Source organism: Metopolophium dirhodum, chromosome 4 (genome assembly GCF_019925205.1).
Source record: "Metopolophium dirhodum isolate CAU chromosome 4, ASM1992520v1, whole genome shotgun sequence".
Taxonomy (NCBI): Eukaryota; Metazoa; Arthropoda; class Insecta; order Hemiptera; family Aphididae; genus Metopolophium; species Metopolophium dirhodum.
In genome coordinates, this window is record NC_083563.1 from 37391384 (window position 1) to 37406733 (window position 15350).

General features: G+C 29.6%; 1 protein-coding gene across 4 annotated transcripts in view; it reads right to left on the minus strand.

Annotated features, from left to right (window-relative positions):
* Nucleotides 1-15350, minus strand: part of LOC132943266 (uncharacterized) — an 85191-nt gene that overhangs the window by 48300 nt on the left and 21541 nt on the right. For all 4 annotated transcript variants that reach the window (XM_061012185.1, XM_061012182.1, XM_061012184.1 and 1 more), the window contains one exon: nt 6009-6169. In XM_061012185.1, the coding sequence (XP_060868168.1) occupies nt 6009-6093 (85 nt within the window). In that variant the 5' untranslated portion in view covers nt 6094-6169. The remainder of the gene's footprint in view (nt 1-6008; nt 6170-15350) is intronic.

The window sequence follows — 15350 nt, forward strand, 5'->3', positions numbered from 1 at the left end:
TCAATTAATTATTATATATTATGACAGTCTTATATGGTCAATTTTGATCATTATATGGCTAATGGAATTCTTTAATAATAACAATAATATATTAGTTTGCACTATGTAATCTTTAATCCTGTTTTCGTTTTGTTCCTACGATGATAATATATGACGTGTTGGAGATTTCAGAATGATATTTTTATCGTTATTTACGAGTTTACGATGAACACAAACCTTCCATTAAATATTTTTTCTATTATAACAAGTTCTTCATTACCTCTCTTATATACGCATAGTTTATCGGCCAATCCGCATGATTCACGTTTCGAGGGAAATATTTAAGTTTGATGTCTTCTACGCACGCCACCATAAAAATCATGACGTGTGTATAATTGCACAAAGGTGACCTCATTCTATGCAATGGAATCAATAACGCATTCCGCTTTAGTCACACTGCATGTTATATAAATTATATAATATATTATCCACTGCATATATTATAATCATACGATTTAAACTCTGATGCGGTGCTTAAATAACAATGGATAAAATAATATATTTCATTTTTATACCAACGTTTATGATACATAATACCATTCCCTATTGAATGCTGTCGCCGTTGCGCTTGGTCATATCGAAATGGCGACACCTTCGATATTTTGATTACTACAGTGCATATGAATCATTTGCGAAAATCGAAATATATTACTTGATCGTTAAAATTCGAAACGTATATTCGGGAAGGATACTATTTTTTGTTTCTTCGAATATTTATCGGAAAATCGACAAAGTCGTCCGTCGTTTGACAGTGTTTCTTTTTTTTTTTTGTTCGACAAAAGGGTGTACGCTATAAATCAAGAGAGACTACACGCGCACACCGAGTGCGCTATTATAGCGTTTGCATCTGTTCGAGAAACAGAAATCGCATCTAGGGGTTATCGTAAATTATAGATTCGTCGGATGATTTATAAGCGTGAACGTGCGGGGTGCCATACCAACAGATTTTGTTTTCCAATCGGTCACGGGTCCAAAATAAAATTCGGGTGTGATGTACGATAAACGCTCGGTGTTTTGAAGATATGTTTTTATCCAAAAACGTGATATTATGATATTATATTTATTATTATTCAGCGGTCGACCCCAGCGATGATAGGTACTATATATTGTTATCATATTATTAAGTAACATAGTATTATGATTATTTACCCCGGTGAACACCGCGAACCGTCGGAAGATGAAAACGTCATCGGAACAACAGTTGTTTTAAAGTTGGATCAATGCGCCATCATCGTTTTCGACGATTGACGGTGACGAGTAATCCCACGGGCCGTACGTCAAAACAGATATTATACTATAATTTATATTATTATTATTATTATCAAACACACAATGCGTGTACATCGTTATAATAAATTGTATATTCGTGAGTGTGTCGGGACGAGGTGGTGGCGGTTCTTTCAACAGAGTTTCACACATAAAATGCACATATGTGTGTGTGTGTGTTGTATAACATGTAGTTTAAATATTATACGTCGTGGACGGGAAGGTTTCTGTATGGGTTTAATAATAGTTATCGCAGAAAGCGTCCGGAACAACAATAACTGATATTGGCATCGTTAATATTATCCGTCAGACGACGGCTCTTCGATAAATTAAACCGGTCGTTTCCGTCCTCGGAAGACGTACGGTGGGATTACGTTTAGTACTTATTATTATAGTTACTACTCGCGTATATACAGCAGCGCTATAATTGAAACAATAGTAGTAATAATAACATATAATGCGCACCGTCGATTCGTTAGCGTTTAATCTACCTACCTATAATTATTAACGACGATCAATAATAACGACAACCGCTATCATTTATACGTCTACGGCTAGAGGAGAGTACGCGAATATAATACTATAGTGTAACATCCATTTCATAAGAAAAAAAGGGAGGGTAAGTGGATGTCACTCTGCTGTACAGTAGGTTACAAGTGGGTCACTGTAATGGATGGTGTTAAATTTGAATTCAATGATATAATATTATTGTATAAGTAAAACGATTCTGGCCGAAGACGGTCAGCCTATGATATTACTATAAGTATAATGTATATATTTGATGATATTATTGTGAATAAAGTAATTTATATATAACCTATTTACGTGGAGCCTTGTTTTCAATTTTCAATCCTTAGATATAAAAGTTGAACATTTTATACATTTTTAACTACAAAATAATTAATAAATTATAAATTTGATAAATGTTGTCAAAATTTGAACTATAAATGCTTATAAAAAAAAATTGTGCCTATGTATTTTTAATATTTTTCAACTGCTATTGGAACGATATATTAGGAGCCTTGTATTAAATTTTCACGCTTTTTTATCCAACAAATAAAATGTTATTGATATTTATAGAAAAAACAACTATAAAAATTGAAAACTGACAATGTCCGTAAATAGCTCAAAAAGAGTCAAATTATTTTCAAAATATTATCGTGTATAGAAAATGCTAATATAAACATCAGTGAAATTTTCAAGTATCTACAGTCATACGTTTTTTAATTACAACAAAATAAGAAAATCGTTACATGAGAAATCGAGTGACTATCAAATGTTGTAAAAATATGAATTTCAAACGCTTATAAAAACTTAATTTGACTTTTTTGTAGACATTTTTTTTTGATAAAGGTAGAAAAACTTATGGATAATCTTGTATTACATTTACAAATCTTAGATTAAAAAAGAAAAAATTTTATGAATTCTTAACTCAAAATAATTTGCTAATTTTTGTGATTTTTCCGTATTTTATTTGAAATTTAAATGCTTATAAATTAAAACTGTGACTAAGGATTTTTAATATTTTTCAAATATCATTGTAACAATATAGTAGGAGCCTTGTATTACATTTTCAAGCTTTTTTAACCAACAAATAAAGATTTATTGACATCCATAGAAAAAAATTACTAATAAAATTGGAAACTGAAAATGTTCGTAAACAGTTCAAAACAAATCAAAATATTTTTAAAATTGTATCGTGTATAGAAATTGCAAATATAAACAACCAGTGAAAATTTTATGTATATACGTTCATTTGTTTTAGAGTTACACCAAAAACCAAAATCGATTTTCTCAAAAACAGATTTAGCTTAAAAATTCCCGTTTTTCCTTAATTTTTCTTTTGTTTTTCACGGCGCTTTTGAAAATTACTGAGAAAATTTTACTTTTGACCCCTCAAAGTACCAACTAGATTCACTTTCCTATTATAAAAGATACTGTTGAAGAAAATCCAAGCACTTTTACTGTCCTAAAAGGTGATGACAGACACAAAAAAAAAAACACACATCATTGTAAAATCAATACATATATCGTTCCACTCAGAATCTAAAATATCAATCGCGTTTATATTATTTGTTATATTAGACTGCACGAAACTCGGTCGAGTTTGTGACAACTAAAAGCAACACGCCCAAAAGCAGATTTTCAACTCGTCGCAAGTCTTTAACAGTCATGTAAATATTTAATAATCTACTCTAGCTAAACACAGGCTTAATTGTTAACGCTGTGTGTCGTGTCATCAGCGTATATCGAATGGCAAATTATATCGTTTGTACTTATCGACGTTGTCGTAGTCGAACAGCGTTTTCGTATCGTACATTGGTCAAACAAAGTGGTCTTGCTATTACGGTAAACGTTTCTGAAGATGTGAACAGTCAGATCGGGATTCGGTCACCGAAACGGAAAAAAATTTCGTTCCTAAAGCTAGATAAAAATTCAATAATCATAATAAATTTTTATAATAACGTATCGACCGTCAAAACGTGTTAAACAGGTTGATAATAGTAATATATTCTTACACCACGGACTAAGATATAATGGACTGGCATCGTCTAGGTGAGAGGGGTAGACGGTAGGACTCACAAATGTCTGGCAAATTCCATGTGTTTCATTAGCTGTTACAGCGCGAATGGTGGTTGAATTTTGAACTATCGATTAGATATAACATATTATTTAGTCCGTATTTTAAAATTGAAATCAGCTAGTAACAGTAAAGGTCCCATAACACGTGATAACACTAGACATTTGTGGACCACCGAAATTGTATCGATGTCAGTCTATTGTATCTTAGTCCATGTCATACACCAATGACTAACCTTCGCAGTAATAATTAATGACAATTCGAGCCGAACGTCGACCGTTTTATTATCTACTATTGACTTTTATATGTTCACGAGATAATGATTATAAAAGATAATAACAAAAACAACAATATAATGAACAAATTATAACTCTGTGCCGGCGCCTTGTATATGCAATATTGATACAGGTGTGCGTATAGCATAGCAGAGTATTCGCTAAATCGTTCATTATTAATAAACAAAATCAGAAGTATCGTGAACTTATATTATTTATTAATAGCTAGCGATTTGTTCATTATTTCACACGAGAAATAGGATAACAAGATTATCTGATTAATTGTTAAATTAATACTATGTTGATATTTAATCAAATATATTATTAATAACTACAATTTATTCCTACGTTGTTTTTCGGAAAATATACCTACGTATTGTATTTCCTTCCTGTATTAATTATTTAATGTTTGAAATGTGGAAACGCAAAATCGCAAATATTAAATGCCAATTACTCGTCATAGAAGGTTAATTATAAACCACAGCAAAAACCGAATATATATAAAAGTTGACCTCGTTTTTTTTTTAAATGACCGCTGTAATAACCGTATATGAATATGATTTCAGAATTTTAAATACCAATGTATTATTTTCATTCAGTTAAAATGGGGTTTCATACGGTCAGTAGTTAAATAATTTACTTACATACTTGTATGCACAATAATAAACAAGAACAGTATGGTCATTTTATTTTATATAAAATGTATATTATTTAATTATTAGGTATTCACTTGGTCTCGTTTTTTTACCGATAAACCATATTTTATGTTTTTATACTATTATTAATATTTATTGATTTTTAATTATTTACAACTACTACATAACTACAATCAGTTATGTGTAATATTAGATTTTGAGTGGACGTATGATTGGTGTACGATGCATTGTTTGTGTATTTTTAATTTAATATTAATTTTTTTCTTTAATCACGATTTGGAGCAGAAGAAATGGTTTTCATCTTTAACTTTGAAGGTAGTTTGAGGTGGATAACTGAATGTTTTTTGTTCTATTGTTAATTTTAAGATAATCAAGAAAAACTAAATAATTACCAAAAACTGGTGTTTTAAATTAATTTTGTTTTTTTTTGTTGTAATTTAAAAAAGAATCACCGTATATTGTTACCTATATTTTTTATTTTTTTATCAAACATGTACATTGCCTTTTTCTATAAAAGGTTATTTTTTATTTTAATATTTTGATTCTTCTCTATAGAAAGTTTAAATATTTGATTTTAATAGTTTATGTGAATTTATATTGATGCAATTTTTTTTCTTAATCATAATATTTTCATTATAAAATGTTAATTGATTTGTTGTAATTCAAAAAATATTAGTTTTAGAAACTTGAAAAATTCAGCTGTAACTAAAATTACCATAATATTGGATTTCCTATAGGTGTACAATGAAAATGTCAATACAATTAATAAACTTTACAGCAGAGTAAGTTCCCTTTTTTTTGTATGTTGAATGTGAATTAGTATTAAATGCAGCTAGTTATGTTGAGAATAATTTATTATTATACAAAACAATGACTAATTTTAATTTTGTTTAGTAATTGCACCAAATTTATTTCTTAAATTAAAGCTGTGATTAAAAAATAGTCAATATTGCTGCAGATTACTATAATATTTTTTTTTAATTCTATCCTAAGAAAAGACTTTTTTCGAAAAATCTAGTATATTTCATTTAAAAAATGAGGTGTTTTAACATTTCAATGATAGTAATTATAATATATAATCATTTTTTTTTAGTAAAAAATCGATTCGAGAAATCAGTATACTGTATATTGTTACTATCATCCATTATTGTTGTTGTTGTTATTATAACAATAATAATAATATGTACCTACCTTTGTCTTGCGGTAGAGCGAGGACCGACGAGGCGATAAACGAACCGGCCACCAACAGGAGCAGAACGTTGCGGGCGGCTAGCATAGCACACCCAGCTACCCAGCTAATCACGCGCACGATGCTCTCGTCCACCCGGCGTCACATCCCAACGGACACGCACCTGTACGAAAACAAGGAAAATCGTCAGTTTCGATACGAAATATTATAGTATGCTATGCGTAAAATACAATGTCACATCCATACGATATTCCATCGATATAATATTATTAATAACAGGTGTGCAGATCACATTTTTTGACCAATTTTGCGGGCATATTATTATTGTATAACAATTTTATAACGGACGCGGCCGACAATCGAATGAAATACGATGGTGGCTGAAATCGAACCCCACTCGTTTTACGTGCCTACCTCTGCGACAAACACGAAATCATATAGCTTTATATCCCGTTGTCACGCTGCACCGGCGATTTCGGAAAATAATTATACAATATTATTATTATTATCATCGACATTGTCGGAATTTATTGTTGCTCTGAGGAGAGGATGTCGGATCGGACGATAAATCAAAAACTCGCCATAACTCATAAGTTCATTGAAATAACAACTGTGGTATAATAATATTTCGCAAGTAATTATAGTGTGAATTAACTGAGCATGAAGTAGGTATATTCAGTTTTAACATGAACTCTGGCGCTGGATATACATTGGTGATTGGATCAAAACGAGCGTGATACTCGTCTATATAATAATACAATGCGCTGTACCTGTTGTACACGTGTATATTATTGGACACGTACATTGACGGACTAGTGATCGAATACGCATAGTTTGAGCTTGAATAAACTGTTAACACCAAAGTTATAGCATATCATATAGCATATCATATAGCATTTCAATGGATATAACAACTTTTGAATCTAATTGTCACTATAGTTTCTGGTATATAGACAACAATATTATACTATGATATGAATACGATAATACAAGATTTCGGAAATTAAAAATTATCAACGGCTGAGACAGTAGTTAGTTTAAATCAGTTATAATATATTTATTTAAATTATTGTACATTCAAAATATCAGTTTTGTATTTCAAATCCAGTGACAGTCGTGATCAATATAGTTCTTTTTGCAAAATTCATCTTTTTATAAAAAAAAAGATTAACTCAATTTTTTGTGGGTAAATGCCCAATAAATTTTAGTAAATGGGTATTGGATTATGAAACATATGTGTACAAGTTACAATTGCATTAGTTTTATCAAAAGAGTTTGTGATAATAATATGTATTATAATTTTATTAATTATAGTTTTTTTTTTTTTAGTTTAGTTTAATTTATTTATTACAAAACATAATACTGGTATTATATGGGTCAACATAGTACAATCTATGTTTTTTTGCGCACTTCCTTTATGTTATACTTGTATTGGAGACGTAGTTCTATTAATAAGTTTGACATTTTACATCGTTATAGTATTTATGTAGTGAATTTGAAGTAATGAATTGAAAATTAGAAGATCGACATCCTCCTTCCAGCCCTTTTGATAGCAGGCTTTCTGAACAATGTAATATTATTACAATTTGAAATAACAAAAATTAAATTTGTATGTATAAATTATAAATCAATATCATCCAATCATTAATTTCGATTAATTACGTTCTTCCTACGCTGTCCAAGATTCACTGGTAGGTAAACTGCTTGACTTTACTAGATGATAATCAAGAATATTAATTACTATAAACTTGATAGACCATACACGTCATACGGCTGTCAATCAATAACAGCCGACAACATAGAACAACTAAAAAAAAAAAAAACCTCTACAATTAAATAATAAGTAATAACCCACGGTAATAGTACTTCGTGATTTGATATAATAAATAATAATAATAATGTCATTAGCCATATTATAATCATGAGTATGCAAACAATAAACCACTGTGTAAAGAAATTATAGAGATTAATAAATATTTTTAAATTATTAGAGTTTGAAATTATAAATGTATTTTTGTATAAACAATTAATTTGGTATATTTATTTTAATTGTATATTATATACAGATGACCTAAGTCTAATTACAATTATATATTATAATCTATAATGTACAATAAACCATACACTATTTACAATCAATACAGATAAATAATTACTCTTCATATAACTGAACACTAAACATTTGATTTAAGACTATTTTTTAAATGTATAAAGATTAAAGACTATATTTTACAAAAGGGCCAAGTTTATATTTATTTGCTAACTGCAGTAACATGCGATTAATCGGTGAATTTAAATTTAAAAATTTGGTAGCAGAGTTAGGGTAGAATGAATTGGTATTACGTATATACATGTATTATACATGTCCTATCACTATATTTATTTGTTCTGTGCACAAAATATGCGTGACATAATATAATATCAATAGGTAATAATATATTAAGGATTATGAATTGTATTGTGTGCATTTGAAAATATAATACATCTAAGGACTAAGGCACAGAATTTATTAAATTAAATTAAAAGAAAATTTCAATATGTATCATTATATTAAATTTAAAACTGAATATACCCTATTTTCTATAACTTATTCCTAGTTACGCATTCCTATGGCGGTTTCACGAGTTGCACAATTCCAACATTAAAAGCAATCAGTTAAAAAAATTGGCTACACACCTAAGTGTGACTCAACTGTAATGCACATTATTTGGAAAAACTCTTGCTCTAGGTTATTGAAAATAATGGTTTTTACTGTTCTATAAGCAGTTTAATTTATGGGTACTATTAATCGTATAATTTAAATTATTTTAGAACCCATCCGGTATATGGTATGTTTACAGCGATAATATTGCGATATACCATTTTTGAACATATAATTTAAAAACAATTTTCGTGCGTCCCGCTCTGTTAGTAAACAATATATAATGACAGCAATCGACGTACAATATTAATTTTCTTCGTATTTTTTTTTATTTTCATTGGAATCATGTAGTTGTTCTAATATAACAATAAAAATATTATTCTGTGTTTGAAGTCTGGTTAACTGAATTATTATCAATGGTAAATCATTATTATAGGTACTAATATAATAAAGCTATGCCGTGGTCGTATATTTTGAACAAGTCGTCGTGCGTAACATATTATTATTATTATGTAGTTACTATGTGGTTCGGAAAACGAAAACAGTTAGGGATACGATGCATTTGGCGTACTGACATAAAATAAAATATATATATATATATATATGATTTACGGTACATATTTTATACAGGTATACTACAATGTTCGTGCGTGAATACCCCGCCGGAATCGTTTTAACTTTTTGACATTTAATTTTTGACGAAATTTTATATGACGTAATCGTGGAAAAAAAATTTGTTTTTCGACGTCAAACATTATTAAAAACTATACGGCAACATTTTTATGGTCATAAAGAGGGTCGTGGTTGGTAACATAACGACGTGTGCTGGGCATAGATATTATCGTACAGTCGATGAAAATATAACCGGAAAAAAGTCAGGTTCATAAACACGAATGTGATTGGATACGTGATTGATATTAACATGACAAGACCGAAAAGGTACGTCTGATGTGAGGATAACGTGGAGTATCCATGTAAATAAATATAATTACTGTGTACGGATCGATACTATTTCACAATTAGGTAGATAGCATGTGAATAGTTTAATAATCACTGTGCCGATGATTAAAAAAAAAAAGGTTATACCTATTGTAACAGTACACCGTCGTATACTACACTACAAAACGGTCCTTTTCAGGTCCACCAATCACAGCTCAGCATGACAGAACAACCCGTTAGCATAACTTCGCGAGCTACAGAGCTCCAAGTTATTCCACATCCTTAACAACAAGGGCTAAATGTAAGGGAGACCGAGACGCGTCGAACAACACCATCCCCAAATCCATAGCCCCAAAACTGTGCAGGCAACACCACTTCCTGTACTGAACGTAAACACAACAGCCACACGCGTGTTTACTTCCGCGTTGTAGTAAAACCGTTCAACTTGTTTCTTTTCCATCGTTGATTCGAATTTCGAAATTAAATAATAAAATGTCGATCGAAAAAATAAAAAAAAGTAAATCGGTTACAAACGATCAAAAGTCTGCTAATGTTGATTTTTTTGAAAAATCTCGACGAATTGTCAAAGGAGAAACATTCCTCAACTTTTTTATCCACACCGTAGCTAAGCAGCAATGAAAAGACTTATCGTTGCTTTTAAATACAATTCCGGGCCCTATAAAAGACTGAAGTTCCGCCGCTGGGTAAATTTACTGTTCAATTTATAATATTTAAAATACTAAGGTAACTTCCAACTATCCATTTTTCATATACCTAGTTGTACACATTTTGTACAATACATAAATAATAATACGTATTTAATAAATGTATATTAATAGTTTATAATACATAAATTATACCTAGGTGCGTAGTTTATTTAGAAATACGTTTGTAATTTACACATTTAGGTATTGCATTTTTCATTTTAGTGTATAGGTCCTACTATTTTTTTTTTAGTACATACCTATTGGCGTTCAATGTATTTTAAATTTATATCAATGTTTTAAATTATTAATTAGGTAAATTAAATTTATTATAAATGTTATAATATTTAGTATAATATTATTATATTTACCAATTTTTTATCACAACTAGAAATTATATTAGAATTAGAAATAGAAACAATACGGTTAAGTTTTAACAACATGAATTTCGTTTACGAAATTAAAAATTAAATTTCAAATATGTTGGTACCTATAAGACTGAGTTGAAATAAAAATAATAATGTCAAATTTGAAGTTGTTTCCCGTCGAATACATAATATTTTATGAATTGTTATGTATTCTTATCTATTTAACCTTATCTAATAAATAAAGGGTGATATTAATTTCGGCAAACTTAAATCACTTCCTGACCACTTATTACTGTGTGACTACGTTACCGAGAGCGTTGAGGGTACCTATAGCAAAAGCAAAAGCAAATAGCAAATGTCGCCAATGTATAACCAATGATATCCATGATGCATCTGGCATCGTCTACCTTATTATACTATGTTTCGTTTCAAGTTATGAATTATTAATTTTATATTGTTATATTATAGTTCTGTCCAATAAATTTAATAAAGTGCTTAACGCTAAAATACATATGTTACACGTACATAACAAGTGATTAAAATTATAATTACTATTAACTCGATACAGTATACTTATAGTTATGATGATTAAACATAAATATAAAATTTGTTTTTTATAATAAAATGTTTATGAAAATATCATACGTTATTATTTTGTATTTGATAATATTCAAATATAATTGATAGATAATATATTATCTAAAGATACCTACAATCTACATAACATTCAAATAACAAGTGACATAAGACCGAACTTAGAAGTATTGGATAGTCATAACAAATAATAAATTGGTATTTCAATAGGTAATAACAACAATTTATTTATTCTTTAAAGTGAATATCCTTGTAAATTTTTGTTCTACTTATATATCCATACCTATGGGTAGGTATTTTACAATACCTATATTTTTACAAGACCTAAACTCAAAGGGCAACCCCGAGTTCTTTAAAGCAGTACCTATTAATTAATCTATAGCTATAAAAATCAATAAATAATTATCAATGCAATGCATAGTGTTAAATATATTAAACTATTTACACGGTATAATAATTATAAATCATAAATTATAATTATAAACCTTCAGTATATTAAAAAAATTATATCTTAAACTTTTTATATGGTCGTCAGTCAATGTTTAAACCATAATCTAAACCTATGTATAACCGGTGGAATAACATGTTTTCGCACCAATTTTCACATACAAAAACCCATCCGAATCAATCGTGTGAATATCTTTCACATGACAATTTTATCCGTATACGAAAACGGTTTTAGAATACCGGTTTTTGCCTTTTGGGATTATGTGAAAACTCCTGTGGAAACATCGATTTTCGTATACGGATCTTATTCGTACGAGTTTCTGAATAACCCCCCAGGACCTCAGCGGCCGCCGCGTTACATCGGCCTTACAGATATCGTTGAGTCGAGATAAATATAATTTTATCTAGATAAAGATAAAGACAAATTTTAATAATGTTATCTAGATAAAGATAAAGATAACTAAATTATTTATTAATCTAGATAAAGATGAAAAATTTATTTTTTTATCTAGATAAATTATCGGGTAAATTTTTTTATATTGGATTATAGCACTCTCCGTAAGCTCGTAGCAATATAGAATAACTTAATAGTATGTTATCGAAAATGTCGATAGTTATTAGTAAATACAACCTACTTCAAATTACTTAATTGTCCACCTATAAATTATAATAAATAAAATCCGTTTAATAAATTAAATTATCTGGATGAATTCATCTAGATAACGGTGATTTTTATCTTAGATAACTGTGTAAATTAATTTTCTCTATTTATCTACATAAGATAAAAGATAAAAGAATATTTATCTAGATAAACTCAATACTACTTACGGACGACCGACTCCGACGCCGACTCCTCCGGTCACAAACCGATACACTCTCTCTTGCCCCCCCCCCCCCCCCCCCCCCCCCGGCCACTTGACCGAGTTGTGTCGAAACCCGGGCCTAGTATACCTAACCTAACCGCAGTAGCCGCTTTCTGAGAGTCATGTGCCTTGTATACTAACCCCGTCGCTACGGCGGTTGTAAACGTTCGTGTCCCAACACATATATTTCTTCGCCTTGTACTTAGGACCTGGCAATAATTGCCGATCGCGCCGTATATTATTTATAGGTATGTAAAATATAAGATCAAACGTAATAACTAAAACCAACGCGTTATTATTCCGGACGCCGGTCCGCGTACTGTCTCACTATATTGAAAAATATTTTACAGAATTTACGTTAATTGAGTAGGTTTAACCATAAAGTAGTTTACGGAATTTCAATAAAACGATAAACATACATTATGTACTCTGGTTCGTATATAGGTGCGTTTTTATTTTTATTGGTAATTGTTCGTGTCCAAATAGAATAATGGACGAGCGGAGGAAGACACGTAGTAGATACGTAGACGAAAGCAAAAGCCAATTTCCTAAAAGCCCCTGGAAAGTTTTATACTTTGTGCCGGAGTATTTTTAAGGGTCAACATGAAATCTTTAAACAAATTGTTTGGATATTTTATTCGTCGACCTCCGCAATGAGTTAAAGATAAAAATGATGTTACTTCTGAAATAAAACAAAAAATAAAGATAAGAACTATGCAATAATATTATTATGTTAGTATAATATTATATTCCTAGCTTTTATACAATATATATATATAATCAGGGATATTCTGTTTTAGTACATCAGTGACCACCAGTCATAATTTGTTCGGTGTAAGACGTGTTGTAACTTTCTTATCAAATGTAATGCGAAGTGCCGTTTGGCGTTTTTACGATTTTCATCAAAAGTATCAGTAAGTTATTCATGTACATTGATACGACGGATGGTTTATCCACGAAAGTGCAGTAGACGAAACAAACTCAATGTACACAAGTTTCATATATTTTTTTTTACTGAATCCAAATTCTCGGTAATTTGACATCGAATTGTTCTTCTAGAGAGGTGACTTTTCTAACAATATTATTTCTAGACGTAAAAGTGACCATTAAGGCGACGGCATTATAAGAGCACTAGTGGTACAAAGCACTCTCTATACGATTTAGTGCAAAAAAAAAAAAATTCAATAATTCATTTTACTGATTAGAATGTTTATTTTGAAAGGTAATTATTTTTCCCGGTGATTATATTTACACGACAGTGTGATAAGGATTAAAGTATCACGCAGACATTTTATGTTTTTAGAATCGTACGTTGATAATAATTATGGCAACGTGATTCAACTAGGTATACATTATTATTATTATTATTGTGTTTAATGAACTAATAACAGCAAGTTATCACGGACCAACATCTAATTTCGGCTTTACGAGCGTTCTTATAATATTGTAATTATGTTATATTTCTATAAATTTCACACGTACCTACTCGGTTCACCTAACCTATTTGTGTTACAACTTCCAGACTGCAGACTTTTGTCACGTTACAAAATTATATGTAAATCACGTAAAAAAAAAATGTGTTTTGCATAGTATACTATTTTTAGAGGAGAAATTAATGAGACCTCGGTTGGATTACTAACTGAAATTAGCATATTTTATTATTATATTATTATATACACGTATACACTATAATACACTATACACTATTCTAGGTACACGGATAACAATTTCAAGTACTCGCTAGATATGTATTTTAATAGCAGTACATGTGATTAAAGTACGAGTATAGTAGTGACAAGTTTACACTTGAATGTTAAGCATATTTTGAGTGTACGCAGTGCACGGCCCCGTTCGTTTTTTGCTAAAAAACAATTCCGAATTGTTTACGTCATAACATAAATCAAATCGTCATATATATATAATATACTATGATATTATTATGTTCAGAGCTTGAAGTGGCTCAAAATGTTAAAAGGTACAATGCTTTTTGAGCGTTCCGTGCGTACCGAACTTAAAGAAAATTTGAATTTCATGTTGTGTCATTAGCCGATGGAGGAAGGAGAGACTTTTTAGTATTTCTAATCTCTAATATACTAGTATTCCATAATATTATCATAAATAAATTACATACAAATTTATCATTTTTGTAACAAATTTTTTAATAATAAATAGGTTTTTTTATATAGAATTAAATTATACCTTTAGTAAAGCAATATCTCCAGACTCATGTTGTAACAGTATTCGTGTACCTAATAATCTATTGTCTCTACTTTCAGTATTCTTAAACAAAAACACAAATTTATCCACTATTTGATGAATGTTTAACTTAATATATTCGTGAAATGTCTTATATACGTGACATGTACGTATACGTTTATTATACATTGCATGATACATAATAATTTTTATTTCAAATCAACAAGCTTTTATATTTCGTTAAAATTTAATTAGTTAATCATGATTCGGGGTCTCAAATCTATATCTAAATTGTTCTTAATCTATCCAAATGAGGTGTAAGTATTTGATATTTATTATGGTAATAATTGGTGGTGTAACACATACATTTTATTTACGGTAGGATTATTATTTTCCAAATTAATTTCAATTTGATTTAATTTATTTCAGAAGAACGACTTAAAAAACAAAGATTAATCGAACTGTGAAACCCAGCTATAGTATAATATATATATTTTTGAAATATTCTACTTGCAATTCACATAGAAAAATATATAATTATGTTAGGTACCATATCTAAAACTTTTACGAAAATCGATAATTGTGAGATTGG